This window comes from Lepidochelys kempii, chromosome 28 (assembly GCF_965140265.1).
Source record: "Lepidochelys kempii isolate rLepKem1 chromosome 28, rLepKem1.hap2, whole genome shotgun sequence".
NCBI classification, from domain to species: domain Eukaryota; kingdom Metazoa; phylum Chordata; order Testudines; family Cheloniidae; genus Lepidochelys; species Lepidochelys kempii.
Genome location: NC_133283.1, coordinates 91325 through 116860, shown reverse-complemented (window position 1 = coordinate 116860; position 25536 = coordinate 91325). Strand labels below are relative to the sequence as shown.

Genomic DNA, 25536 nt, shown 5'->3' with positions numbered 1-25536 from the left:
CCGGCGGCCTGACACACGCGCCCGCAGGCAGGGGGACCCCGGCGTCCTGACACACGCACGCCCGCAGGCAGGGGGGCCCCGGCGTCCTGACACGCGCACGCCCGCAGGCAGGGGGGACCCGGCGTCCTGACACGCGCCCGCAGGCAGGGGGACCCGGCGTCCTGACACACGCACGCCCGCAGGCAGGGGGACCCGGCGGCCTGACACACGCACGCCCGCAGGCAGGGGGACCCGGCGTCCTGACACGCGCGCACCCGCAGGCAGGGGGGACCCGGCGTCCTCACACGCGCGCGCCCGCAGGCAGGGGGGCCCCGGCGTCCTGACACGCGCACGCCCGCAGGCAGGGGGGCCCCGGCGTCCTCACACGCGCGCGCCCGCAGGCAGGGGGGGCCCCAGCGGCCTGACACGCGCACCCCGGAGATGCCCCCTGGGAGGATGCAGGGTTAGTAGGGGTCTATCTCAGACCCTGCCCTCCCTGGGGTGGCCCCCAGCAGCTCTCCCCACCCCCGCCAGATGGGGGCAGCTATGGGCTGAGGGGGATCTCTGCCCCCCCGTGGCACAGCGTGGCGGGAGCAGACACTGCCCCCCAGCGCCCCCGCCCCCTGGCCGAACACCCGGCCTCGGCACACTCTGCACTGGGGGTATTTGCCATGGCTGAGCGCAGCTCAGAGCAGCCCCCAGGCTGCTCCAAGTGGGGCATCCCCCCAGCGCGGCTGCGGGGGCGGGGCCAGCTCCGAGGGAGGCTGCAGCGAGGGATGGGGGCGCCCCCCCCCCGGGGCGCAGCCCGGTTACCAGAAGCAGGGCCTGTTCCTGCAGTAGCTGCTGCTGGAGGATTTCCAGCTGCCTCTGCTCCTCCTCTAACTTGTGCCTGATATACTCCTGGAGAGGGACGGACAGACAGACAGAGACAGGTCACAGCGCAGGGAGTGAGAAGAGGGGGCCCAGACCCCCCCGGGGAGACCCGCCAGCTGGGGGCCAGGGCAGACTTGAACCCATGGCCAAGCGGTCTAGTGCACAGACCCCGGGGGGAGGGGGAGGGGGAGGGGCTCCAAGTTCACAAGATCAGAAGTAGGAATAGAATAGAACCCAGGAGTCCTGGCTGCCAGGCCCCCTGCTCTAACCCCCCAGTCCCCACTCCCTGCCAGAGCCAGAGAGAGAACCCAGGAGTCCTGGCTCCCAGCCCGCTGCTCTAACCCCCCAGCCCCCACTCCCCGCCAGAGCCAGAAAGAGAACCCAGGAGTCCTGGCTGCCAGCCCCCTGCTCTAACCCCCCAGCCCCCACTCCCCGCCAGAGCCAGAAAGAGAACCCAGGAGTCCTGGCTGCCAGCCCCCCTGCTCTAACCCCCCAGCCCCCACTCCCCTCCAGAGCCAGAAAGAGAACCCAGGAGTCCTGGCTGCCAGCCCCCCTGCTCTAACCCCCCAGCCCCCACTCCCCTGCTGAAGCCTCCGTCTCCTGCTAGGTCCCTCGCTGAGGCCCCGCCTGGCTCGGAGGAGGGGAACGTGGGGTGCCAGGCAGCTGGAGTCCCTGGGGTGCTGCTCTCCCCAGGGCGCAGCGGCGGCTGCAGGGAGTCCCCAGGGCCGCAGCCCCCCAACCCCCGTCGGGGGGAGCTGGGCTGAGCAGGGCCGGGGGGTGCGGGCGGTACCTGCTCGCGCTCTGCCTGCCTGCGCTCCTCCTCCCGCCGCAGCACCTGCATGTCCTCCTGCCGCCGCTGCTGCTCCTTCTGCTGCAGCTTCCGCTGCGCCCGCTCCCGCCGCTGCTGCTGGGAGGGAGGAGCCAGCGGGACAGGTGGGACCGGCCGAGTGCGGGGGGCCCGGGGGGCCCGGCTCCCCCCCCCACTCTGACCCACTGGTGCCCACTCCCTTCCCGGAGCCGGGGAGAGAACCCGGGAGTCCTGGCTCCCAGCCCCCCTGCTCTGACCGCTCCCGGATCCAGGGAGAGAACCCAGGAGTCCTGGCTCCCCGCCCCCCTGCTCTGACCCCTCCCGGATCCAGGGAGAGAACCCGGGAGTCCTGGCTCCCCGCCCCCTGCTCTGACCCCTCCCGGATCCAGGGAGAGAACCCAGGAGTCCTGGCTCCCGGCCCCCCTGCTCTGACCCCTCCCGGATCCAGGGAGAGAACCCGGGAGTCCTGGCTCCCCGCCCCCCTGCTCTGACCCCTCCCGGATCCAGGGAGAGGACCCGGGAGTCCTGGTTCCCAGCCCCCCTGCTCTGACCGCTCCCGGATCCAGGGAGAGAACCCAGGAGTCCTGGTTCCCAGCCCCCCTGCTCTGACCCACTGGTGCCTACTCCCTTCCCGGAGCCGGGGAGAGAACTCGGGAGTCCTGGTTCCCAGCCCCCTGCTCTGACCCCTCCCGGAGCCGGGGAGAGGACCCGGGAGTCCCGGCTCCCAGCTCCCGCGCTCGGACTGGAGCCCCTCCCCTCCCAGGGCAGTGGCTGGGCCCGGGGAGGCGGGAGCCAGGCGTCCGGGGGCGCTCACCTCCTCCACGCGCCGGCGCTCCTCCTTCTGCTCCTCGATGCGACGCTGACGCTCGTGCAGCAGCTGCTTGATGTGGGCCTCGGAGTCGCGGTGCTGGGCCGCCAGCTGCTGCTGCTGCTTCAGGGCCGCCTCCGAGTGGCCCTTGTTCTCCTGCTGCAGCCGCAGGAACTCCCGCCGCAGCGTCGACTCGCCCGGCACGTTCATGATGGAGCTGCGGGGCGGGGGCGTCAGGGCCCCGCCCCCCGTGCCTGGGCCCCGCCCCCTGCACCTGGGTCCCGCCCCCCGGCCCCCTGCGCCTGGGCCCCGCCCCCACCCCCCAGCACCTGGGCCCCGCCCCCTTGCGCCTGGGCCCCTGCGCCTGGGCCCCGCAAGCCTGGGCCCCGCCCCCAGCACCTGGGTCCCGCCCCCCGGCCCCCAGCACATGGGCCCCCCACCAGCGCCTCGGCCCTGCCCCACTCTATGGCACCTGGGCCCCGCCCCCACGTCCCCAGCGCCTGGCCCCGCCCCCAGCGCCTGGGCCCCAACCCGCCTCACGGCCCCCAGCGCCTGGGCCCCACTCCCCAGCACCTCAGCCACCTGGCCCCAACCCCGCCCCCCAGCACCTTGGCCCCGCCCCCACCCCATGGCCCAGTCCCCAGCACCTCGGCCCCGTCCCCCGGCCCCCAGCCACAGCTACACAGTCCCGCCCCCAGCACCTCGGCCCCGCCCCATGGCCCCCACAGAGGGCCCCGCCCACACACTCCACAGCACCGTGGTCCCGCCTTGGTGCCCCACAGCTGCGCCCCAGAACCTCCCCCACAGACTCTGTCACCAGCCCTACCCACCTGGCCCTATCCCATGCACCCCCAAGAGCCCCTCCCCCATACCCAGCCCGTGTGGCCCCACCCCATAGCCCTGAGTTCAGGCCCCCTAGCTCTGCCCACACAGCCGCACCCCAACAACCCAGCCACGCTGCCCCCGGTCCTAGGCCACAGGCACCTCCTGCCCCCTCCCGGAATCTGCCCTGCCCCCTCGTTCCATACCTGGGCTCCCCTTCCTCCCCGTGGCTGTCGTCCTCCTCCTCGCTGCCGCTGTATTCGTACTCCGTCTCATCTGGGGGCAAGAGACCCAGTTACACAGCGATGGGCCGGGTGGGGCCAGCCCCCACTCCCCGAGCCCGCCAGTGCCTGCCCCATTCCCCGCCCCCCCGAGCCAGCCAGTCCCTGCCCTGGGGCTGGAAGGGAGCCGGCGCCCCCGAGAGGGGACAGTCCCCATGTCCCATTCCCTGCCCCCCCCGAGCCAGGCAGATGAGGCCGGCGCCCCTGAGAGGGGACAGGCCCCGTGTCCCATTCCCCGCCCCCCCCGAGCCAGGCAGATGAGGGCGGCGCCCCCGAGAGGGGACAGGCCCCGTGTCCCATTCCCCGCCCCCCCGAGCCAGGCAGATGAGGCCGGCGCCCCCGAGAGGGGACAGGCCCCGTGTCCCATTTCCCGCCCCCCCACAGTCAGGCAGATGAGGGCGGCGCCCCCGAGAGGGGACAGGCCCCACCCCGCCCCACTCACCCTTCTCTCCTCTCTTCTTCCGGGAGCGGTCGATGTGGTCCTTGAGCTGGATGCGGACGTGGCGCTCCGTGGGCTGGTCGCGGATGAAGGGGAATTTCAGCAGCTGCTCCGTGGGCGGGCGGCTCATGTAGGCTTTGATCAGACAGGTGTCGATGAAGTCGATGAATTTCTTGGACCTGGGGGAAGGGGGTGGACATGGGGTGAGCCCCATGCTCTGTGGCTGAGGCCAGATGGGCCCGTGACGCTCGTCCGCAGCCCCAGTCGGAGCCCGGGCAGGATCATCCAGGTCCCGGCTACACCCGCTGGGGATCTGGGCCCAGGGACTCCGAGGGGGGGGGGGCGGCCCAGTGACTCCAGTGCGGGGGGATCTGGGCCCAGGGACTCTCATGGGGGACAGCCCGGACCCAGGGACTCCCAGCTGGGGGGGTCTGGGCCCAGTGACTCCAGCGGGGGGGATCTGGGCCCAGGGACTCCGAGGGGGGGGGCGGCCCAGTGACTCCAGCAGGGGGGGATCTGGGCCCAGGGACTCTCATGGGGGACAGCCCAGACCCAGGGACTCCCAGCTGGGAGGGTCTGGGCCCAGGGACTCCAATGAGGGGCAGCCTGGACCCAGGGACTCCCAGCTGGGGGGATCTGGGCCCAGGGACCCCAGCTGGGGGGGATCTGGGCCCAGGGACTCTGATGGGGGGCAGCCCGGGCCCAGGGACCCCAGCTGGGCTCTGGCTAGGCAGTGCAGGTGGCCAGGACAAGGCGCTGGGCTTGCTGGGGAACGTACCATTTCTTGGACTTGAGCTTGGGCGGTGGATTGCGGGGGATGAGGAAGAGCGCTCGCATGGGGTGCATGTCACACAGAGCTGGGGGAGAGAGAGACAGTCACACATGGGCTGCACCCCCCCGCCAGCCACAGCATCCCCTTAGAGTGTTCTGCCCAGTCTGGGCCCCCCGCTCACAATGGCCATGGCCCCACGCAGATCCTTATACCCCCTAGCCCTACTGGGGATCGACCCAGGAGTCCGGGCTCCCAGCCCCCCTGCTGTAACCACCAGTCCCCACTTCTGACGAAGCAGGACTGTTCTTAATGTTTCCTCTGAATAGTGTGGGGGTGCCTCAGTTTCCCCTAGGCAGTTCTTAAGTATCTAGGGAGTGGAGTAAGGGTGTAGGATCATTGCAGAGCCCTAGAGGGCAGGTGTGGGCAGGGGTCTGGACACAGAGAATGGCCGACACCCTGTTTCCTGGCACCTGATGGCCTGGGCCCTTCCCCCCTGCGAGGTGAGAGCTAAAGGGTTGGAGAACAAAGTAATCGGTGCCCTCCTGGCCCGGGAAAGGAACAAAGCCCAGAGGAGGAGGGGCTGGAGGGAGTTTCAGTTGGGGGCTGGCTGGGGACATGGAGTGAAGGGCAGACGGGGTTGTCTGGCTCACTGCCCCCAAAATGGACCCAGCTGAGGGGTCCCGGTCTCTGCACCTACAAGCTCTGTGTTAGACCATGTCCCTGTCGTCTAATAAACCTTCTGTGTTACTGGCTGGCTGAGAGTCCCGTCTGACTGCGGAGTTGGGGGGCAGGACCCTCTGGCCGCCCCAGGACCCCGCCTGGGTGGACGCGCTGTGGGGGAAGCGCAGGGAGGGGCAGAGGAGGCTGAAGGCTCCGAGGTCAGACCCAGGAAGGTGGAGCCGGGGGAGCTGTGTGTCCTGCAGACAGGCTGCTCCTAGAGAGGAGACTCCCCCAGAGTCCTGCCTGGCTTCGTAGGGAGCAGGTCCAGAGCATCGCCCAGGGACTCCGGGACACCACTTCCCTCCCAGAGCTGGGGAGAGCACCCAGGGGAGCTTCTGACTCCCACAGGTTACAAGCCCCCCGGGGGGGTGTGCATGGCTGACCCGGGCCGCAGCTTCCCCTCTGGGCAGGGCAGAGCCCGGCACTTACGTGGTGCCCCCTCGGCCATCTCGATAGCAGTGATGCCCAGGGACCAGATGTCGCTCTGCAGAGAGAAAGGAGGGACGGGTTGGGAGTGGGGATCTCCCTGCACCGTCATGGCTCCGAGCCCAGGGCCCATGCTGCAGCTGGGGAGGGGGTGGGCAGTACCTTTGCCCGCAGGGGGGACCGGGCTGTGGGGGAGCCAGAGGCCAGAGTTGGGGGTACCCAGAGGCATCGGAGTGTCTGTAGGGATCAGGGGGAGGGGGGAGAACGTGGGGGGATCAAAGTGAGGGGGAGTCTAGGGAGATTGGGTGTGATTGTGTATGGGGGGAGCGGGCTGGGACGACTGGGGTACGGAGAATCCAGAGGGGGTCAAAACTGTGGGAGAAACCAGGGGGATCAAAGTGGGGGAGGACGCAGGGGGATGGGGGTGGGGAGTCCCAGAGGGACTGGGATGTGGGGAACCTGGGGGATCAGAGTGGGGGGAGGACACTGAGGGGGTTGCGGGTCCCGTGAGACCCGCCCCTACGCTGTATGTCCCCTGCACACCCTGGCGAAGGGCAGGGGTGTAGGGACGGGCGGGCAGGACTCTCCAGCGCTACAAGGATTCAGTAGGTCCTCTAGCTCTGACCTCTTGGGGGCCAGGGGGGATCCCTGGACGGGGGGGAACTCGGCGGGCGAGCCAGCGGAGGGCCCCCCAGTCCAGCACGCTACCCAGAAAGAGGACAGGCACGCCCCAGGGCCAAGATCTGTCGCTTCACAGCCCTGTCCCCGCGGGGAGCAGGGCCATATTAGTAGGGGTGGGGAGAGGGCGGCGTTGACCAAATGGGGCTGGTTCCCCCCAAAGTCAGGCCCAAGGGCCGGGAGCAGAACCCAGGTGTCCTGGATCCCAAGGCCAGGCTGCCCCTCCTCCCTGCAGGGCAGGGATCCCTGCCGAGCCCCCAATCCATGGGGCCTGCCCTACCCTGTAGTCGTAGGTGGCGTCGGGGTTCTCGTCACAGGCGATCACCTCTGGGGCCATCCAGTAGGGGGTGCCGATGAAGGTGTTCCTGCGCCCCACCGTCCGGTCCAGCTGGGCGCTCACCCCGAAATCCACTGGGGAGCGAGGAGACGCAGCCATCAGCACGCGGAACCCCCACCCCCTCGCCCATCAGCAACCCCGGCCTGCGGCCCCAACCCCAGAGAGACAGTGGCATGGCCACCCTTCCTTCCCCAGCCAGAAGCTCCCCGCCTCAGAGCAATGGGCTCAGGCTCTCTGCAGACTCAGGCAGGGAGAAGTGGCCCATTATAAACCAGGCCAAGGAGATGATCTATTCCATGGGTGGCTTGTGGAACTCCCTGCCACAGGATGTTGCTGGTTCTCAAGGGATTTGAAGCAGGACTGACACTTATGTGGGCCGTCAGACCAGCCAGAGAGAAAGGAAATAGATGGGACTCTAACCTCGTCACGTGAGCCGGGCGGGAGCGCCCTGAGTTGTCGGGGGAGAAGGAATTTCCTCTAGGGAGAGAAGACGGCAGGTCGCCCACTCACGGGGGCGTGGCAGCTGCTGGAGACCAGAGTGCGCGGCAGGGCCGGGGACAGAACCCAGGAGTCCGGGGCGAGTGGCCCTTCAGCAGAAATGGGGCTTCTGGGCGCTGCCCCCCACTTACCCAGCTTCACCTCGGCGTTCTCCGTCAGCAGCACGTTCTGCCCTTTGATGTCCCGGTGGATCACCTTGTGGGCGTGGAGGTGAGCCAGGCCCTAGGGGAGCAGGGAAAGGTCGGCTGGGATTGTCACAGGAACCCAGGAGTCCTGGCTCCCAGCCCCTTGCTCTAACCCACCAGCCACCCCTCCGTTCTCAGAGCCGGGGAGAGAACCCAGGAGTCCTGGCTCCCAGCCCCCCTGCTCTAACCCACCAGACCCCGCTCCCCTCCCAGAGCCGGGGAGAGAACCCAGGAGTCCTGGCTGCCAGCGTCCTGGCCGGTGGGGCGCAGAGGGCAGGGTCCGGCAGTGCGGCCCGGCGTACCCGCAGGATCTCCCGGCAGATGTATGCGATGCAGTCCTCCTTCAGCGCGTTGCCCTTGGTGTTCTTGACCAGGTCTGTGACGGAACCGGCCCCACAGAATTCCATCACCAGCTGGGGGGAGCAGAGAGTTACCAGCCCGGACCCCCAGACGCCGCAGAGAGCCACTGAGCAGGGACAGCCCCACGGATGGGGCCGGGTGCGAGCAGAGGGGAGAGATGGCCACAGGATCTCAGTGTGGCACAGACTGCGACCAAGCTTGGAGCCCCGCTGCGCCAGGCGCCGCACAGACCCCCCCCCATGTCCAGAGTGAGATCGGGGCCCCGCTGCGCCAGGCGCTGCACCCCCCCCCGAGTAAGATCGGGGCCCCGCTGCGCCAGGCGCTGCACAGAGCCAGGCAGCTCGTCTAATTGTTCTCTGAGCCCGGGTGCCACCAGGCAAGTGCTGTGTGTGCCAGACATGGCCGAGCAGCGGGCCCCATCCATGCGTCTCCCCGGCGGCGCGTGCTCTCAGGCCCTGGCAGCCATGTGAGCCCGCCCCACCCCGCCGGCCCCACGCACCCACAGCTGGTCGTCATTCCCGGGTGGGCTCTTCTTGATGAAGGCGCCGTAGTAGGTGGCGATGTTGCGGTGGTGGGAGTATTTCTTCAGCATGTTGATCTCCTGCTTGATTTCCTCCTCCTCGTCCTGGCGGGGCAAAAAGGACCCGGGTTACAGGCAGCTGGGCTCCCACCCCCCCAGCTCTGCCGGTGCCCCTCACTGCCGACCCCCAGCCCCTGCTAGCCCTGGGCTCCCCCCAGCTCTGCCGGTGCCCCTCACTCCCGACCCGCAGCCCCTGCCAGCCCTGGGCTCCCCCCAGCCCTGCCGGTGCCCCTCACTCCCGGCCCGCAGCCCCTGCTAGCCCTGGGCTCCCCCCAGCTCTGCCGGTGCCCCTCACTCCCGGCCCGCAGCCCCTGCCAGCCCTGGGCTCCCCCCAGCTCTGCCGGTGCCCCTCACTCCCGACCCGCAGCCCCTGCCAGCCCTGGGCTCCCCCCAGCCCTGCCGGTGCCCCTCACTCCCGACCCGCAGCCCCTGCCAGCCCTGGGCTCCCCCCAGCCCTGCCGGTGCCCCTCACTCCCGACCCGCAGCCCCTGCTAGCCCTGGGCTCCCCCCAGCTCTGCCGGTGCCCCTCACTCCCAGCCCGCAGCCCCTGCTAGCCCTGGGCTCCCCCCAGCTCTGCCGGTGCCCCTCACTCCCAGCCCGCAGCCCCTGCTAGCCCTGGGCTCCCCCCAGCTCTGCCGGTGCCCCTCACTCCCGACCCGCAGCCCCTGCTAGCCCTGGGCTCCCCCCAGCCCTGCCGGTGCCCCTCACTCCCGACCCGCAGCCCCTGCTAGCCCTGGGCTCCCCCCAGCTCTGCCGGTGCCCCTCACTCCCGGCCCGCAGCCCCTGCTAGCCCAGCCCTGCCAGTTCCCCTTTGATTGGGGGAGGTGCGTGTGCCCAGGTGCAGAGGAGGGATGCCAGGCTGCTCAGGGGATGGAGGCTGGCAGAGCTAGGCTGGGATATAAGGCCCCAGGGGCAGAGGAGCGCCGGGCGCCCCAGAGGAGGGGGGCGAACGGGCCAGGGATCGCCGGAGAGGAGGAGATGGGTTTCACCCAGCAGAGCCCGGCCTGCCGTGGCAGCAGGGGACAGACGCAGACGGGCAGCTGAGCCCAGCCCCCGCAGCAGGCCGGGGAACGGGAGGGATGCAGAACGAATGGGGCTGAGGGGGGAGACTGGGCGCCCCCAGGGAAGGGGCAGCCGTTGCAGGGCTGACGTAGGCGTACCCCACCCCCCATCCTTCTTACCTCGGTGACGTCCATGACTTTGATGGCGGCCAGCTGCCCTGTCTTGACATGGCGGCCCTGGGGAGGCAAAGGCAGAGAGAGGGGGTCAGCCCATGAGTGCTGGGGGCAGAGGGGGTAGGGTGGGCTCCTCTGTCCAGCCCCGCTCCATGGGCACAGCGCTCGGACCCAGCTCTGTGTGGCTGGTCTGTGGAACTGATCGCCACTGGATCTTCGTGGCTGTGGACAGTGGGCATGTCCGGGGTTCCAGTGCCAGGCTTTGGGGCAGAGCTGACCCATGACTAACAGGGAGAAATTCCTCCACCCTCCTGTCCCGGAGTCCCCGGGCGATGCTCTGGAACTGCTCCCCATGAAGCCAGGCAGGACTCTGGGGGAGTCTCCTCTCTGGGAGCAGCCTGTCTGCAGGACACACAGCTCCCCTGGCCTCCCCCTTCCTGGGTCTGACCTCGGAGCCTTCAGCTTCCTCTGCCCCTCCGTGCGCTTCCCCCAGCGAGACCACCCAGGCAGGGTCCTGGGGAAGCCAGAGGGTCCTGCCCCCCAACTCCGCAGTCAGACGGGACTCTCAGCCAGCCAGTAACACAGAAGGTTTATTAGACGACAGGAACATGGTCTAACACAGAGCTTGCAGGTGCAGAGAATGGGACCCCTCAGCCGGGTCCATTTTGGGGGGCGGTGAGCCAGACAACCCCGTCTGCCCTTCACTCCATGTCTCCAGCCAGCCCCAAACTGAAACTCCCTCCAGCCCCTCCTCCTCTGGGCTTTGTCCCTTTCCCGGGCCAGGAGGTCACCGGATCCCTTTGTTCTCCAACCCTTCAGCTCTCACCTCGCAGGGGGGAAGGGCCAGGCCATCAGGTGCCAGGAAACAGGGTGTCGGCCATTCTCTGTGTCCAGACCCCTGCCCACACCTGCCCTCTAGGGCTCTGCAAGGATCCTACACCCTTATCCCACCCCCTAGAGACTTAAGAACTGCCTAGGGGAAACTGAGGCACCCCCACATTATTCAGAGGAAACATTAAGAATAGTCCCACTTCGTCACACCCCCGCACACCATGGGGCTGGGGTACGTATGTGATGAACTAGCTCCCTGGAGCCCGCTGGTTGAAGATTGGGCCCCCTTTCTGCCAGACACTGCCCAGACCAGCCGCCTGCCCCCCAGCTGAGATCAGGGCCCCGTTGTGCTGGGGTCCACGCACCTAACAGACACGGTCCCCGCTCCGCAAGCTACGGCGGGAGAGTGTAGCAGCTGTACGGTCAGTAGGGGGCGCCACCCCCCCAGTCAGGGTGCAACACACGGTCCCAGCAGAGTCGCCCTGCGCCACTCCCCAGAGAGAAGGGAACGTCCTACATCCAGAGCAAGGCAGCGCCAGCCCCCTGTTCTGCTCCCTAACCCCCACTCCCACGTTCTCTCCCTGGCTCTGGGAGGGCAGGGGGGCTGGTGGGTTAGAGCAGGGGGGGCTGGGAGCCAGGACTCCTGGGTTCTCTCCCTGGCTCGGGGAGGGGAGTGGGGGCTGGTGGGTTACAGGATGGGGGGGGCTGGGAGCCGGGACTCTTGGGTTCTCTCCCCGGCTCCGGGCAGGCAGTGGGGGCTAGTGGATAGAGCGACCCAGCGAAACACACAGGCCATGGACCAGTGACGCTGGCGGAGGCCCAATGGCTCATCAGTGGACTCCTGCCTCCCGGCTCAGGCCAGGCCGGGGCTCGCTCCCTCTGCCGAGCACGTGACCCAGTGCCAGAAACGTAGCATGCACCTCCCCCCCGCTGCAGATGGCTACGCCATCCCCTCCCACCCACCATAGGACCAATCCTGCCCAGCCTGTTGGCACGTACATCTCCCCCCGTGAGACGCCAGGGGGCTGAGCCGGGCCGCGCTGGGCCCACGTCCCACGCCCTGCCGACTTAGACCCCAGCCGCATTAGGGGCCCCGTTGTGCCAGGCGCTGCACAGACTCCCTGGGGGACCTTGGCCAAGCCCCCCAGCCTCTCTGGGCCACACTGCAATGGGGAATCAGCCCTGCGTCCCGGGGAGCTGGGAGGGTGAGGCCAGACCCGGCGCATTCAAGCAATGGGGCCGTGTCAGCGCTACCGACAGGTGAGGCAGGAGGCTGACAAGGAAGAAACAGCAGCAGCCAGTTTCAAACAGATGGAGAGACACATCCCCCCGCGGTATGGTGGCAGCCTGTGGAACTCCCTGCCACAAGATTCAGGCTTCGCAGAGGAACTGGTTAGACTGCAGCAGGAGTTTGGGAAAGGATCAGTGCTCCCCTGGATAATTTATTCCCAACCTCTCAAGATATTTCACAAAGGAGAGGTCTCCTTATCCGCACACCCCAGAGGGGGAAACCGAGGCACTGAAGGGGATGGGCCTATCCTTTTGCTTGGGAATAGAATCCGGATGTCCTGAGGCCCACCCACTCGATCACAGTGAGCAGAGATAATTCGGGCTGAGGGGACAGGCTGGCCCACTTGAGGGCTTTCTGCTCCTGGGGGAGACCCAAGGCTGGGCTAGATGGGGCCAGGTGGGCAAAGCACCTCCAAATCAGGAAGGCAGAGGCAGGCCGAGTGGATGAGAACCTTGGTGCGTGGGCTGTGGCCCGCTGGTGCTGACTCCCTTCCGGGCCGGCCAGACTCACCTAGAGCTGGGACCTGCTCCAGCAGGGAAGGAGCCGCCGTGCCTGCACCGTGCTCTACCCACGTGGGGAGTCCCTCCGCCAGCTGACGGCTCAGGGCACGTTCCCAGCTCCAGCCCCAGGCCAAGCAAACCCAGGGCAGGGGCACAGGCTGGCAGTGGTGGGATGAGCCCACAGACATGCCAGGGCCCAGCAGGGGGATGGGAGGAGAGTCATGTGTGGGTGTTTCCGTAGGGAGTGGGCTGCAGGGGCTGGGAGCCAGGACTCCTGGGTTCTCTCCCGGCCCTGGTAGGGGAGTGGGGGTTGGTGGGTTGGAGCAGGTGGGCTGGGAGCCAGGACTCCTGGGTTCTCTCCCGGCCCTGGTAGGGGAGTGGGGGCCGGTGGGCTAGAGCAGGTGGGCTGGGAGCCAGGACTCCTGGGTTCTCTCCAGGCTCTGGGAGGGGCATGCGGGCTGGTGATTAGAGAGGGGCTGGGAGCCAGTCCTGCCGGGTGCTAGCACTGATCTACCGCCATATCAATCACGGATTAAGAAGAGCAGCTGGTCTCCGTCCCAGCCTGGCTTTGATCCAGCCTCAGGCCTGCTGGCTGGGTTCGGACTCCTCACAGCCGGCTCCGGGCAGGCAGGGGGCGAAGGGGTTAAAGCAGCGCAGGCCTGAGGGTCCCACGCGCAGGGGCTGGAGACCCCCTGGGTGGATTGCCTTGACCCCTGCGCTGCAGTGCCGCGGCTCCATCCCACGCAGGCCCCCGGAGCCCTCTGCCACGTGCCCGCATTGTGCAGTGTGCGGGGGGGTGCCCGTCACCTAGCAACCGCCTCCTGCTCTTCTGGGCTGGGGACTGACGTGCGGGGGGGCGTGGGAGGCAGCCCCCCGCCCCCGCAGGAGCTGCTTGCTGCCGCCGGGGAATATTGCATCTCCTTTCTCCAGGGAGCTGCCCCTGCTCCGGCGGGGGGTACTCGAGCAGGGGCTGAGGACTCCCAGGGGCCCCAGCCCTGCACCCAGGAATCCCACGGCCTGTTCTGGGGCTGTGAGGGCCTTTCTGCAGCACGCTCTGCTCCAGCACAAGGGTCTGGGCTCAATGCAGCTGCTCTGACTGCCACACCCCTCCCGGTTGTGGGCCCCTTCCTAACAGTGCACACCCATCCCCCTAGCCTCCGGTCTGCCCCGCGGCAACCCAGCCAGGCTAATCCAGCTCCTTGCGATGAGCGCAATTGGCTCGTGATCTGCTAATGAGGCAATTTGCAGCACTGGAGGGGAGCCGGGACTCAATTTGCTGACGCAAGGCGGCTGGGGCAGGGGCTGGCAGCTCTGGGGTTTCAGCCCACGCAGCCAGGCGCCCGGGAGAAAGGGGCTTTGCCTGGGCCGGCTGGGAAGGAGCAGCACCGGGACGGGATTACCACGCCTGCTCTCAGGCCCGGGAGGAAGGAGGGGCTTGTGGTTAGGCGGCTGGCAGCCTGCGTGCCCCACACTCTGCCCCTGGATGACTCAGGGCCAGATTTCCCAGGGTTTTAGTCCCTGCAGCTGCAGACAGGTGCCCAGCGCGGCCCACCATAGCCCCCGACTCCCATTGTCCCCTTCCTGCCTGCCCCACGGGGAGCCACTTGAGCTGCCTGGGCTGGCTCAGGGCTCCAAGCTCAGAGCAGGGATGGGATTGTCCCCGGCTCAGATTGGCAGGGACCTGGAGGCGGTATTCCCCTTCCCCTGCGGCATGGGGCGCGGGTCACCTGCTGGATCGGGGGGCCTGGCTCATCTGATAGCCCCCTGCCCCCGCAGGGGGCTCAGGTGCTGGGGGCCCCTCGCTCCCTCCTGAGGTCCATGCCAGCTGATCTCCTGGGGGCTGAAATGCTTTGGTCTGACCCAGGCAGCTGGGCTCAGTGCAATTCCCTGGCCTGGGCTCAAGAGGATGGGGACTCTGTGCCCTTGTAAATGCCACGCTCAGGCTCAAAGGGGATACCAGCTCTTCCCTGGGGGGGCTGCGAGTCCTGGCACTGTACAGCTTGGCATGTGCTCGGCCGCACCGAGATGGCAGAGGAGTGGCGGGGTCCCTGGATCGGGCTCCCACGGGGAGCTGGGGGGGTTATTTTTACGCAGCGCTGAGACCAGCCTGGCTTCCAGGAACAGGGGGTTGATCCAGAAAACGGAGCTGGGGTTTCCATGGGAACACCACACAGGGGCATTTCCAGCCCGGCACAGACACAAAACAGAGCAGGAAGGAAAGCGGTTGTCACCCCAAATTGAAGAGTGGGCACCGGGGGCGCTGCTCTCAGCTGGGGAGCAGGGTCTGGGCAGCGCCTGGCACAACAGGGGCCCCTGATCTCGGCTGGGGAGGGTCTGGACAGTGCTCACAAACCTCATACAAAAGGACCTTTTTAAAAATCTATCTTGTGATTTTTTTCTCAGCGTTTCAGGACCTGACTCCTGGGTTTTGAACACACGTTCCCATACAACCCCCCAACGTGCCAAACCCAATTATCATGAGCCAGGCTCCCAAAAGCCGTGAGAGTCGCTTAAAACTAAATCTTCAAAAAACCCAAACCAGTTTTGATTCTTTTCATTTGCCTCCTGAGGAGCTGGGGGACCTTTGCTCTGCAGCCGCAGGGTTCGGAACGGACGGATTTGGTTTTAATGAAAAGCAGAGATTCTCCCGCCAGCCTCGGCCCCAAGGAGTAGGAACGTTAAGAAATTAAAACACCAGAATCTCTCTCTCTCGCTCTCTCTCTCTCATGCACACACACGAGCCCCACACTCCCCCTGTAGCCACAGCAGCCTGGCTGTGGATGGGCCGATCCTTAACGGGGTGGCCCGGCTGCTCCGGTGCGGGGGCGGAGAAGCTGGCCCTCGCCGACCGTCTCATACAGCCTGTCCCACGCTGCCTGGGCAGGAGAGGACGCAGGGCCTGTCTCTGCAGACCGGCACAAAGCCCTGATCTGACCAGATGGAGCAGAGAGGGGACACCCCTCGGCCGTACCAGCCTGCCAAAGCTGAGAAGGAATCAGCCCTTGTGGGAGATTTTGGGGCAGATCCCAGGCAGAGCCGGGCCGGGGAGACAGGCCCCAGCTTCACTAGGAGAAAAGTGGGGGTTGTTTTGGGTTTCTTTTAAACCAGGTGGCAAAATCCTATTGTGAGGAAGTGGGGATTTTTGTAGTGTTTTACAAGAACAGCGTGTGCGTGCCTCAGTTTCCCTGTGTGCCGCATGTTTAAGGTGATGGGAGAGGGGTTGTTGTTGCAGAGGACCAGGTGTGACTTCGCCTGGCAGCTGGGACCCCCGGACAACGGCCTGGAGATGGGGAACCCTAACAACTGGTGACTAAGAGGCCCATCCCAGCTTGGCCGACAGCCGGTTCTGGCCAGTGGGAGGACAGAGGGCTGTGGAGAGACCCCGCTGACCTGACCAGCCAGTTCCAGCCAGAGAGGAACAAAGGACGAAGAGAGGACCCCAGCGACCTGTTTACCTGGGATGGAGGAGCTGTTGGGGCAGGTGATATGGGATGATCGGCTGGAAGAAGGGGGCTGTTGCGCTAGAGAGAGGGAGCCCCCAGAGCCCCCCTGGATGCGGGACAGACCTAGATATGCTGTGCTGAGGGAGGCCAGGCCTGAGGCCCAGAGAGTTTCCTGGGCTGGGTTCAGACGCTCACTAACCCCTCCTGTTTTACGCTGGCTGGGAGTCGCTCCAGTCTAGAGAACAGGGGCATTATTCCCCCTGGGAATGGAGGCCCCGGGGGTCCCGAGCGAGGGGACTCTCTGAGGGGGCCCATGGCAGAGACAGGCAGGCTAAGGCTCCGAGAGGTGCGGCTCCAGGAGGTGGAGGGGCTGGACCGCCAAGAGAGTGGACCCCCGAGAAGGGCTGTTGTGCTGAAGGGGGTTCCCCCCACGGACCGCACGGGGCCAAGAGTGGGCACGACCTGGGAGTGCACAAGGCAGCTGGAGCATGGCCACACAGTACCCGCCACTCAACCCACCCCCTTTCCTCCTAGCGTGGGCACACCCCCGAGACACAACGCACACACACTAAACACGCGGGGTTCAAATCATCCCCTGCCCCCCAAAGACGGCTACTTGGAGTGCCTGTCTCTCGCTGGCCAGCCTAGACGGGACCCGATCCGGCGAGTGAAATCCTCCAGCCTCTGTCCTGCAGGGGGTCGGACTACATGATCGGGGATTGGAGAGACACCGCCTGCCGGGAAGGCTGCTGGGGAGGTCAGCAGGCAGAAGCGGACCCGCATGCCGGCTGGAGGGTGGGAGACTGCGGAGAGGCTGGGGTGCCTGGAGGCAGGCCGGAAAGGGGGCAGAGGAGCTTTCAGGCCTGTACTGGGAACTGGAGCGACTGGAGAAGCGCGGTGTGCCAGCAGGAGCCCTCTGCTGGGAACCAGAGCAGATAGGAACTGACCTACAACGCTGGAGATATTTCACATCGGTTCACCTTGAAGTCGGATCTCATCAGCCTGCAATTAGCCCTGCCGGCTCCTCTCGGGGGAAGGGCAGGCTGCCAAGGGCAGTGGTAAACGCCTCAATACATTTCTCACCACAAACGCTGCACTAAAGGGCAGTGAGGGCTAGTGGTCAGAGCAGGGGGGAGGCTGGGAGCTAGGACGCCTGGGTTCTCTCCCCGGCTCTGGGAGGGGAGTGGGGGCTGGTCAGTTGGAGCAGAGGGGCTGGGAGCCTGGACTCCTGAGTTCTCTCCTGGTTCTGGGAGGGGAGTGGGGGCTAGTGGTTAGAGCAGGGGCGGAGGAAGCTGGAGATCGCACCAGTGCCAAATGCAGAAGTAAAATAACCTCTGTACTCCTACCTGAGCTCCATTTACATCTGATTCACAGGTGTTCTAATAACTGACTGATCAACCTTCCGTGACTCAAGATGTGGCTTCCACCCATCTCTGACGAGGCTAGGATGCTTGCGACATTCACTCAGCACCCATTAACCCCTGCGCAGCCATTCAGCCTTGGAACCTTAATGGGAAGCAGGCCTGGTTTGCCAGCCAGCGGTTCTCCCAGGGTACGCTGAGCGCAGGGGCTGGCCTCGTTCAGTGTGAGCAGTCACATCAGGCTCAGATGTTGCAATCACCAGGACCACCAGCGAGGAGATGGCCCCCCAGACATCTTCCCCTGGAATAGCATGACTCCAGCAGCTGGGGCTTTAAGGGAGTTGGCAACACTGCTCTTGGTCTCCCTCGTACCAGGCCCCACGGCAAAGACTATTGGAAAATGGGGGTGCCCCCCCCCCACTAAGTCTCACATCTGCGGTGAAACAGTTGAAAATTTCCATTTGGAATTGTCATTCCGGTGCCTCAGGGGAGGCGTAGTTCAGACGCTGCATGCCCCTTGTCCACCTCCGTGGGCCCGGCTCTCTGCCTGGACTACATCTCCCAGGATGCACCGTGGTCGCTCTTTCTGTAGAGCCACCGCTGTGCCTCACGGAAGATTATTCCCTCCAAGCTGCTGGGTCCACAGGGGCAGCCAAACTACAACTCCCATGAGGCACAGGGGCCATGTGGCTAACAAACCCAATTTCCCACCGAGAAACCGCTCCCCCAGTCCCGCATCTAGGTGCTTCTCAAGCCTGGCATGCCAGGTGCCGGCCGTCTACCCACCACTCCCCAGGGAAATGACACACGTGGGTGTGGGCCACCCGGGTTTGGCATTCGCGGCCCACAATCAGTGCTCCTGAGAGGAGAAGGGTGGGGAACAGTCACAGCGTCAGCCTGGGACTGGGGAGACTGGGTTTGAGTCCCTGCTCTGCCAGACTTCCTGTGTGACCCTGAACGAGTCATTTAGCTGCTCCGTGACTCAGTTTCCCCACCTGGGTTCGTGACCGTGAATCCACTGAAGATGGGGAGGCACTCGGATATTGCAGCCATAGAACTGGAGCGGAAGAGCAGGAAGCAAGTCACCTCCTCGCTGCCGTTCCCTCGGACCGCGCCCAGACAGATGGATCTGGGTTCCCAGAGGGGGGGTCCATCTCCTCCAGCCAAGCTGCTGGGCTCCCTCCCTGTCCCCTCCCATTCACTGGGGAAATTAAGTCCCTCCCCCATCATCCTCGCATGTGAATAGCCGGCGGGGCAGCAGAGACTCGGATGGCAATTCAGTACCCTAACGAGCGGAACAATCATACAGCGTGGAACTGAGTCCGAACCGGCGTGTCCATGGGTATCACCACACCCACCGCGCCAGGCGGCACGCAGCTTGGGCCCTGCACGGGTCACTGCCTGTATTTATTACAGGAGTGTCTGCACACATCCAGCCAGTGGGACAGCGAGGGGGAGATCCTGCCAGCCGAGGCCCCCGCTCTCTCCTCGAAGGCCGAGCACACTTGCCGCCTCCAGCCTCAGGGGTGCTGCTAATTGGCTCGAGACGAGGGAGAGTTTCTGCGCCGGCTGCACTCGGTCCTGGCGCTCGGCTCGCTGGGCCCACCGACCGGAGGCTAGTACAGCGCCAGGCCTGTGGAGGTGGGGGGATGAGTGAGTGAGAATGTCAACTCTGTGGGGTGGGGAGTGATGCTTCGGGCTGTGTTTGTACAGCGCCCTGCACCACGGGGCCCTGGCCACGGCTGGGGTGCGCCGACACGACCGTAATACACCTAATAACGTACAGCGCCCTGCACCACGGGGCCCTGGCCTCGGCTGGGGGGCCCGACACGACCGTAATACACCTAATAATGTACAGCGCCCTGCACCACGGGGCCCTGGCCTCGGCTGGGGGGCCCGACACGACCGTAATACACCTAATAACGTACAGCGCCCTGCACCACGGGGCCCTGGCCTCGGCTGGGGGGCCCGACACGACCGTAATGGATGTACTAAATACCTCACCCCGCCAAGCACAAGGTCAGGGCTCCGAGGCAATGCCGCCCTAAGACCAGCACTGTTCTGACCACAGAAGCACACGGGGAGCAGACCCAGGGCTCTGTCCTCACGGTCACGGGACGCCGCGGAGTTCCAGACAACGTGTGCTGTGACTGTGTCTCCGGATGCTCATTGGTTGGCTTTGGATGGTGCCTGGGGACGGGACGGATGAATGGCAAAGCGGGACAGCAGTGTGCCCTTGTTGCCAAGAAGGCCAATGGCATTTTGGGATGTATAAGTAGGGGCATAGCGAGCAGATCGAGGGACGTGATCGTTCCCCTCTATTCGACATTGGTGAGGCCTCATCTGGAGTACTGTGTCCAGTTTTGGGCCCCACACTTCAAGAAGGATGTGGATAAATTGGAGAGAGTCCAGCGAAGGGCAACAAAAATGATTAGGGGTCTGGAACACATGACTTATGAGGAGAGGCTGAGGGAGCTGGGATTGTTTAGCCTGCAGAAGAGAAGAATGAGGGGGGATTTGATAGCTGCTTTCAACTACCTGAAAGGGGGTTCCAAAGAGGATGGCTCTAGACTGTTCTCAATGGTAGCAGATGACAGAACGAGGAGTAATGGTCTCAAGTTGCAGTGGGGGAGGTTTAGGTTGGATATTAGGAAAAACTTTTTCACTAAGAGGGTGGTGAAACACTGGAATGCGTTACCTAGGGAGGTGGTAGAATCTCCTTCCTTAGAGGTTTTTAAGGTCGGGCTTGACAAAGCCCTGGCTGGGATGATTTAACTGGGAATTGGTCCTGCTTCGAGCAGGGGGTTGGACTAGATGACCTTCTGGGGTCCCTTCCAACCCTGATATTCTATGATTCTATGACAGGGTGGGCCGGCCACGAACTCACCTTGTAGACCTGTCCGTACGTCCCGTTCCCGACCACCTCCACCAGTTCGAATATGCCGGCAGGGTCCTGGGGGGGTAACAGAAACAATGTCGGGGTGACTGTGCCACAAACATTCCTGCTGCACTAGCCCACCCTCAGACCCTCTCGGTGCCGGCTTGCCCCGTCCTCCCCCCACCTCAACTCCAGTCCCTGCCCCCTGTGCCGGCCTGCCCCGGAGAGCCCCTCTCCTCCCCCGGCCCCAGCCCACCCTCCAATTCCCAGGTAGCCTTGGCAGGGTCTCTGCTGCGTATCACACTGCCAAGCTATTAATACCATGGCCGGGGCCTGATGCCACACGATGCCCCGGGCACGCAGCACGTGCCAAGTGCTAACCAATATTGGAGGGGAGGGACAAGCCCGTGAGAGCTGGGTGTCACTCCAGACCAGAGGCAGCCGCATCTGTACAGCTGGCCAGGTAGTTCCTGGTTCAGAGACACAGTCAGGACCAGCCAGCCAGGTGGCCAGTGCTGAGCGGGGGTCCTGGCTCCCCACCCCTCTCTCTGCCCTCTTCCCACGTGGCTGTAACTTGTTTCATGACAGTACCTACAAAGCCCAGACCAAGACGGACGGAGATCAGGGCCCCGACAGCGCCGCGCAGACCCCTCCCGGGCCGAGAACAGGGCCCCCACAGTCTCTGGTGGTGCTCAGACTCCTCCCTCCCTGACTCAGATTGGGGTCCCCATCACACCGGGTACCACACAGACCCCCTAGGCTGAGATCAGGGCCCTCCATTGTTCTGGGTGGTACAGAGACCCCCCCACACACACACTGGACCAATGCTTCCCCCCTCGTTCTTCCTGTTCTCCACTGGCTCAGACACCAACCCTTCAGTTTCCGTCTCCAGGCCCTTCGCCGCCTGTCCCCACCCACCCCATCCTCTCTCGAGATGCCGAGCCCCACCTCCGATTGGAGCCACCGGCCTCCATCGCCCATTGGCGATGTTGAGCCCCTTAGTGCCTTCTCCCACAGCTGCCTTAAACACCGAGCCCCTACAGCCGCCTCCTTCGCCACACTGCCTCCAAAACCCCTGCCCACGGTTAGCTGCTGGTGCACGGAGCCCCTGCCTGGCCCCACCGGGTCTTGGCACGCTGGCTCTTAGACTTTGGGGGAGGATGGAGTGTACAGGGAGGGTTTTACCTCCACGCTGCTGTGTTCATAGCCCAGGAGGCTGGTCGGAGAACGCGTATTGTGCCACGAGGATGAGCCCTGTGTGACGATGTGACTCAGCAGGGAGGGGGGAGTGTTGACCTGGGAATGTGCCCTGGGGATGGGAGACCTGAGAGCCTGTCACCTGAGCCAGGAGGGGGAGGGGGAGGTAACACCTCTGCCCAGGAATGTGAACAGAGGCTGCAGCAGGGAACCTGCTGGGTGGGTTTAGTTTCAGTTTGGGCATCTGCATCCAGCGGCACTTGCCAGTAGCCCTTTGTAAGGTCCATGGTGGTGAGGTACCGAGCTCCTCCCAGCTTGTCTAGGAGCTCATCAGGCCTGGGCATGGGGTAGGCATCAGATACAGTGATGGCATTGAGCTTCCGATAGTCCACACAGAACCGGACCGACCCGTCCTTTTTGGGGACCAGCACCACCGGCGAGGCCCAAGGGCTGGCAGATGGCTGGATCACCCCCAAAGCCAGCATGTCCCGGACCTCTCTTTCCAGGTCCTGAGCAGTTTTCCCTGTGACTCGGAAGGGGGAGCATCTTATCGGCGGGTGTGACCCTGTCTGCACCTGGTGGACAGTCAGATTAGTGCGTCCAGGCTGGTTGGAAAACAGCTGTCGGTACGGATGCAGCACCCCCCTGACCTCAGCTTGCTGGGCAGGGCTTAGCTGATCCGAGAGGGGAATTGTTTCCAGGGGGAAACCAGCTCTGGTCCCAGGGAATAGATCTACTAAAGGGTCATCTCCCTGCTCTTCCCACTGTCCACACACGGCCAACACCACATTCCCCCTGGCATAATATGGCTTCATCATATTCACATGGTACACCCGGCGGTGGTGCGCCCGGTTTGACAGCTCCACCACATAGTTTACCTCATTGAGCTGCTTGACGACCTTGAAAGGGCCCTCCCAGGCGGCCTGTAGTTTGTTCTTTCTCACTGGGATGAGAACCATCATCTGATCCCCGGTGGCGTAGGCACGGGCCCGTGCCGTGCGGTCATACCAGACCTTCTGCTTCCTCTGGGCTCTGGCCAGATTCTCCCTGGCCAGGCCCATGAGTTCAGCCAGTCTCTCTCGGAAGATCAGGACATACTCCACCACTGACTCTCCATCGGGAGTGGCCTTCCCCTCCCACTCGTCTCTCATCAGGTCCAGGGGGCCCCTCACCCTCCTGCCATATAACAGTTCGAAAGGCGAAAATCCGGTCGACTCCTGGGGCACCTCCCTGTACGCGAACAGCAGGTGAGGTAAGTACTTGTCCCAATCCTGCGGGTGCTGATTCATAAAGGTTCTCAGCATCATCTTTAGCGTCCCGTTAAACCTCTCCACCAGCCCATTGGACTGGGGGTGATAAGCTGAGGCCCAGTCGTGCCGGACCCCACATTTCTCCCACAAGCACCGGAGCAGGGCCGACATGAAGTTGGAGCCTTGGTCTGTCAAGACTTCCTTGGGGAACCCCACTCGGCTGAAAATGGTCAGGAGCGCATCGGCCACGGTGTCTGCTTCAATGGAAGCTAAGGGCACTGCCTCGGGGTAGCGGGTGGCAAAATCTACCACCACCAGAATGTATTTCTTCCCCGACCGGGTCGTCTTGCTGAGAGGCCCCACGATGTCCATGGCCACCTTCTGGAAAGGCTCCTCTATGATGGGCAAAGGTCTCAAAGCCGCTTTCCCCTTGTCCCGGGCCTTCCCCACCCTCTGACAGGGGTCACAGGATCGGCAATACTGCCGGACCGTGGTAAAGACCCCGGGCCAGTAAAAGTTCTGTAGCAACCTCTGCCGGGTGCGCCGGATTCCCTGGTGCCCTGCGAGGGGGATGTCATGGGCCAGGTACAGGAGCCTGCGGCGATACTTCTGGGGGACCACCAGCTGCCTCCTGATCCCACAGGACTCTACTTCCCTTGTGGGAGCCCATTCTCGGTACAGGAACCCCTTCTCCCACAGGAACCTCTCCTGGCAGCCTCTCCTCATGGTCCGTACCACCCTGAGGTCGGCCAGGTCCCTGAGCTTCCGCAAGGAGGGATCTTTCCTCAACTCGGCCTGGAACTCAGCAGCTGGGGCAGGGACGGGGCCCGGTTCCCTCTCGCTGGCCAGGTCTGAGGCCTCCGCCTCTCTAAGCCGTGCCCCTCGGCCCTCCCTCCCCACCAGGGTAGGGTCCTGCGCCTCCGGTGTGATACCCTCCCCGAGGTCAGGGCGCAGTGCCCCTCGCCGGCTCTGGCTACGCGTCACAACCAGGGCGGCCTGGGGCTTGCTTGGCCAGTCCTCTAGGTCTCCCCCCATCAAAACTTCAGTGGGCAAATGGTGGTGTACCCCCACATCCTTGGGGCCCTCCTTGGCCCCCCATTTCAGGTGTACCCTTGCCACGGGCACCTTAAATGGGGTCCCGCCCACCCCTGTCAGGGTCAGATAGGTGTTGGGCACCACCCGATCTGGGGCCACCACCTCGGGCCGGGCCAGCGTCACCTCCGCGCCCGTATCCCAGTATCCATTGACCTTCCTCCCATCCACCTCCAGGGGAACAAGGCACTCTCTCCGGAGGGACAGCCCCGCGCCCACCCTGTAAACTGAGCACCCTGAGTCCAGAGCCTCCAGCCCTCTGGTGGAGCTGGCCTGGGGTACTCTTCCCTCCTGAGCAGGTGGTAAACTGGCAGCCCCCCTTTCCTGGGTCGTCTGCCCCTCGTCCAGCTGGGTCCCTACCCAGTTAACCCTGGGTAGGTTGGGTCTGCTCAGTCTGTCCCTGAGCCCGGGGCACTGGGACCGTACGTGGCCTCTCTGGCCACAGTGATAGCAGCTCAGGTCATGTTGGTCCCCTCGAGCAGGTCGGAGGGGCCCGACGCCAGGCGTTCCCCTTGGGAGGGGGTTCTCCCTATTTCCCCGCTGGGAGGCCCCCTGGTGACTCTCTCTCTGCATCGGGGGGGGCCTGTTCTTTTGGGGCTCCTCCCGGCTACCCCCTGACCGACTGTTCACAAACTCGTCGGCCAGCTGCCCTGCGTGCTGGGGGTTCTCGAGCTTTTTGTCCACCAACCACAGCCTCAGGTCGGAAGGGCACTGTTCATACAGCTGCTCCAGTACGATTAGGTCCAGCAGGTCCTCTTTAGCTCGGGCCCCAGCTGTCCACTTGCGGGCATATCCCTGCATCCGGTTGGCCAGTTGTAGGTAGGTGACCTCAGGCGTTTTACGCTGACTCCGGAACCTTCTCCGGTACATCTCGGGGCTCAGCCCAAACTCACGGAGCAGGGCCTGCTTGAACAGTTCATAGTCCCCTGCCTCCGGCCCTGTCATTCGGCTGTACACCTCCACGGCTTTGGGGTCCAGTAAGGGGGTGAGAAACTGGAGCCTGTCTGCAGGGTCAACCCTGTGCAGCTCACAGGCATTCTCAAAGGCCGTCAGGAAGCTATCCATGTCCTCCCCCTCCTTCCGCTGGGCCAGGAAGCACTTATCAAAGTTCCTTGCCGTCTTGGGTCCCCCCTCACTCACCGCAGCCGCAGCCGGGGCCCCACTGCTCCTCAGCCTGGCCAGCTCCAGTTCATGCTGTCTTTGTTTCTCCTTCTCCTGACGCTCCCTCTCCTTCTCCTGACGCTCCCTCTCCTTCTCCTGACGCTCCCTCTCCTTCTCCTCCTGCTCATGTTGACGTTGTTTCTCCTTCTCCTGACGCTCATGTTGACGTTGTTTCTCCTTCTCCTCCTGCTCATGTTGACGTTGTTTTTCATGATCCTCCAGCTCCCTCATTTTCATCTCCCTCTCCCATTCCAGCCGCCTCCGCTCCAGGGATGGGGAGCTCCGCCGGGAGGATCCCCTGCTGGGTGCCGGGGTCAGGGTGCCCATCACCCCTCTGGGGCTCTATGAGTTCCTGACCCTGCCTTTCGGCCTCAAGGGAGCGCCGGCCACCTTCCAGCGCCTAGTGGACCAGCTCCTGAGGGGGATGGAGAGTTTTGCCGTGGCGTATATTGATGACATCTGTGTCTTTAGCCAGACCTGGGAGGACCACGTGTCCCAGGTTAGACAAGTGCTGGACCGACTCCAGGGGGCTGGGCTGACTGTAAAAGCGGAGAAGTGCAAGGTGGGGATGGCGGAAGTATCTTACCTGGGCCATCGGGTGGGGAGCGGCCGCCTAAAGCCGGAACCAGACAAGGTGGAGGTGATCAGAGACTGGCCCGCTCCCCACACCAAAAAGCAGGTCCAAGCCTTTATTGGGATGGCAGGATACTACCGAAGATTTGTGCCCCACTTTAGCGCCATCGCCACCCCCATCACGGAGCTATGCAAGAAGGGGAAGCCAGACAAGGTGG

At 64.8% G+C, this 25536-nt stretch overlaps 1 protein-coding gene across 1 annotated transcript in view; it reads right to left on the bottom strand.

Annotated features, from left to right (window-relative positions):
* MINK1 (misshapen like kinase 1) overlaps positions 1–22401 on the bottom strand; it is a 37403-nt gene extending 15002 nt beyond the window's left edge. Inside the window, 14 exon segments of the mRNA XM_073326777.1 lie at positions 793–879; positions 1643–1759; positions 2475–2685; positions 3497–3566; positions 4014–4189; positions 4789–4867; positions 5932–5986; positions 6887–7017; positions 7573–7663; positions 7929–8039; positions 8486–8611; positions 9748–9804; positions 20055–20120; positions 22121–22401. Of these exon segments, the coding sequence (XP_073182878.1) occupies positions 793–879; positions 1643–1759; positions 2475–2685; positions 3497–3566; positions 4014–4189; positions 4789–4867; positions 5932–5986; positions 6887–7017; positions 7573–7663; positions 7929–8039; positions 8486–8611; positions 9748–9804; positions 20055–20120; positions 22121–22393 (1650 nt within the window). The 5' untranslated portion in view covers positions 22394–22401.
* Between the last annotated feature and the right edge of the window lie 3135 nt (positions 22402–25536).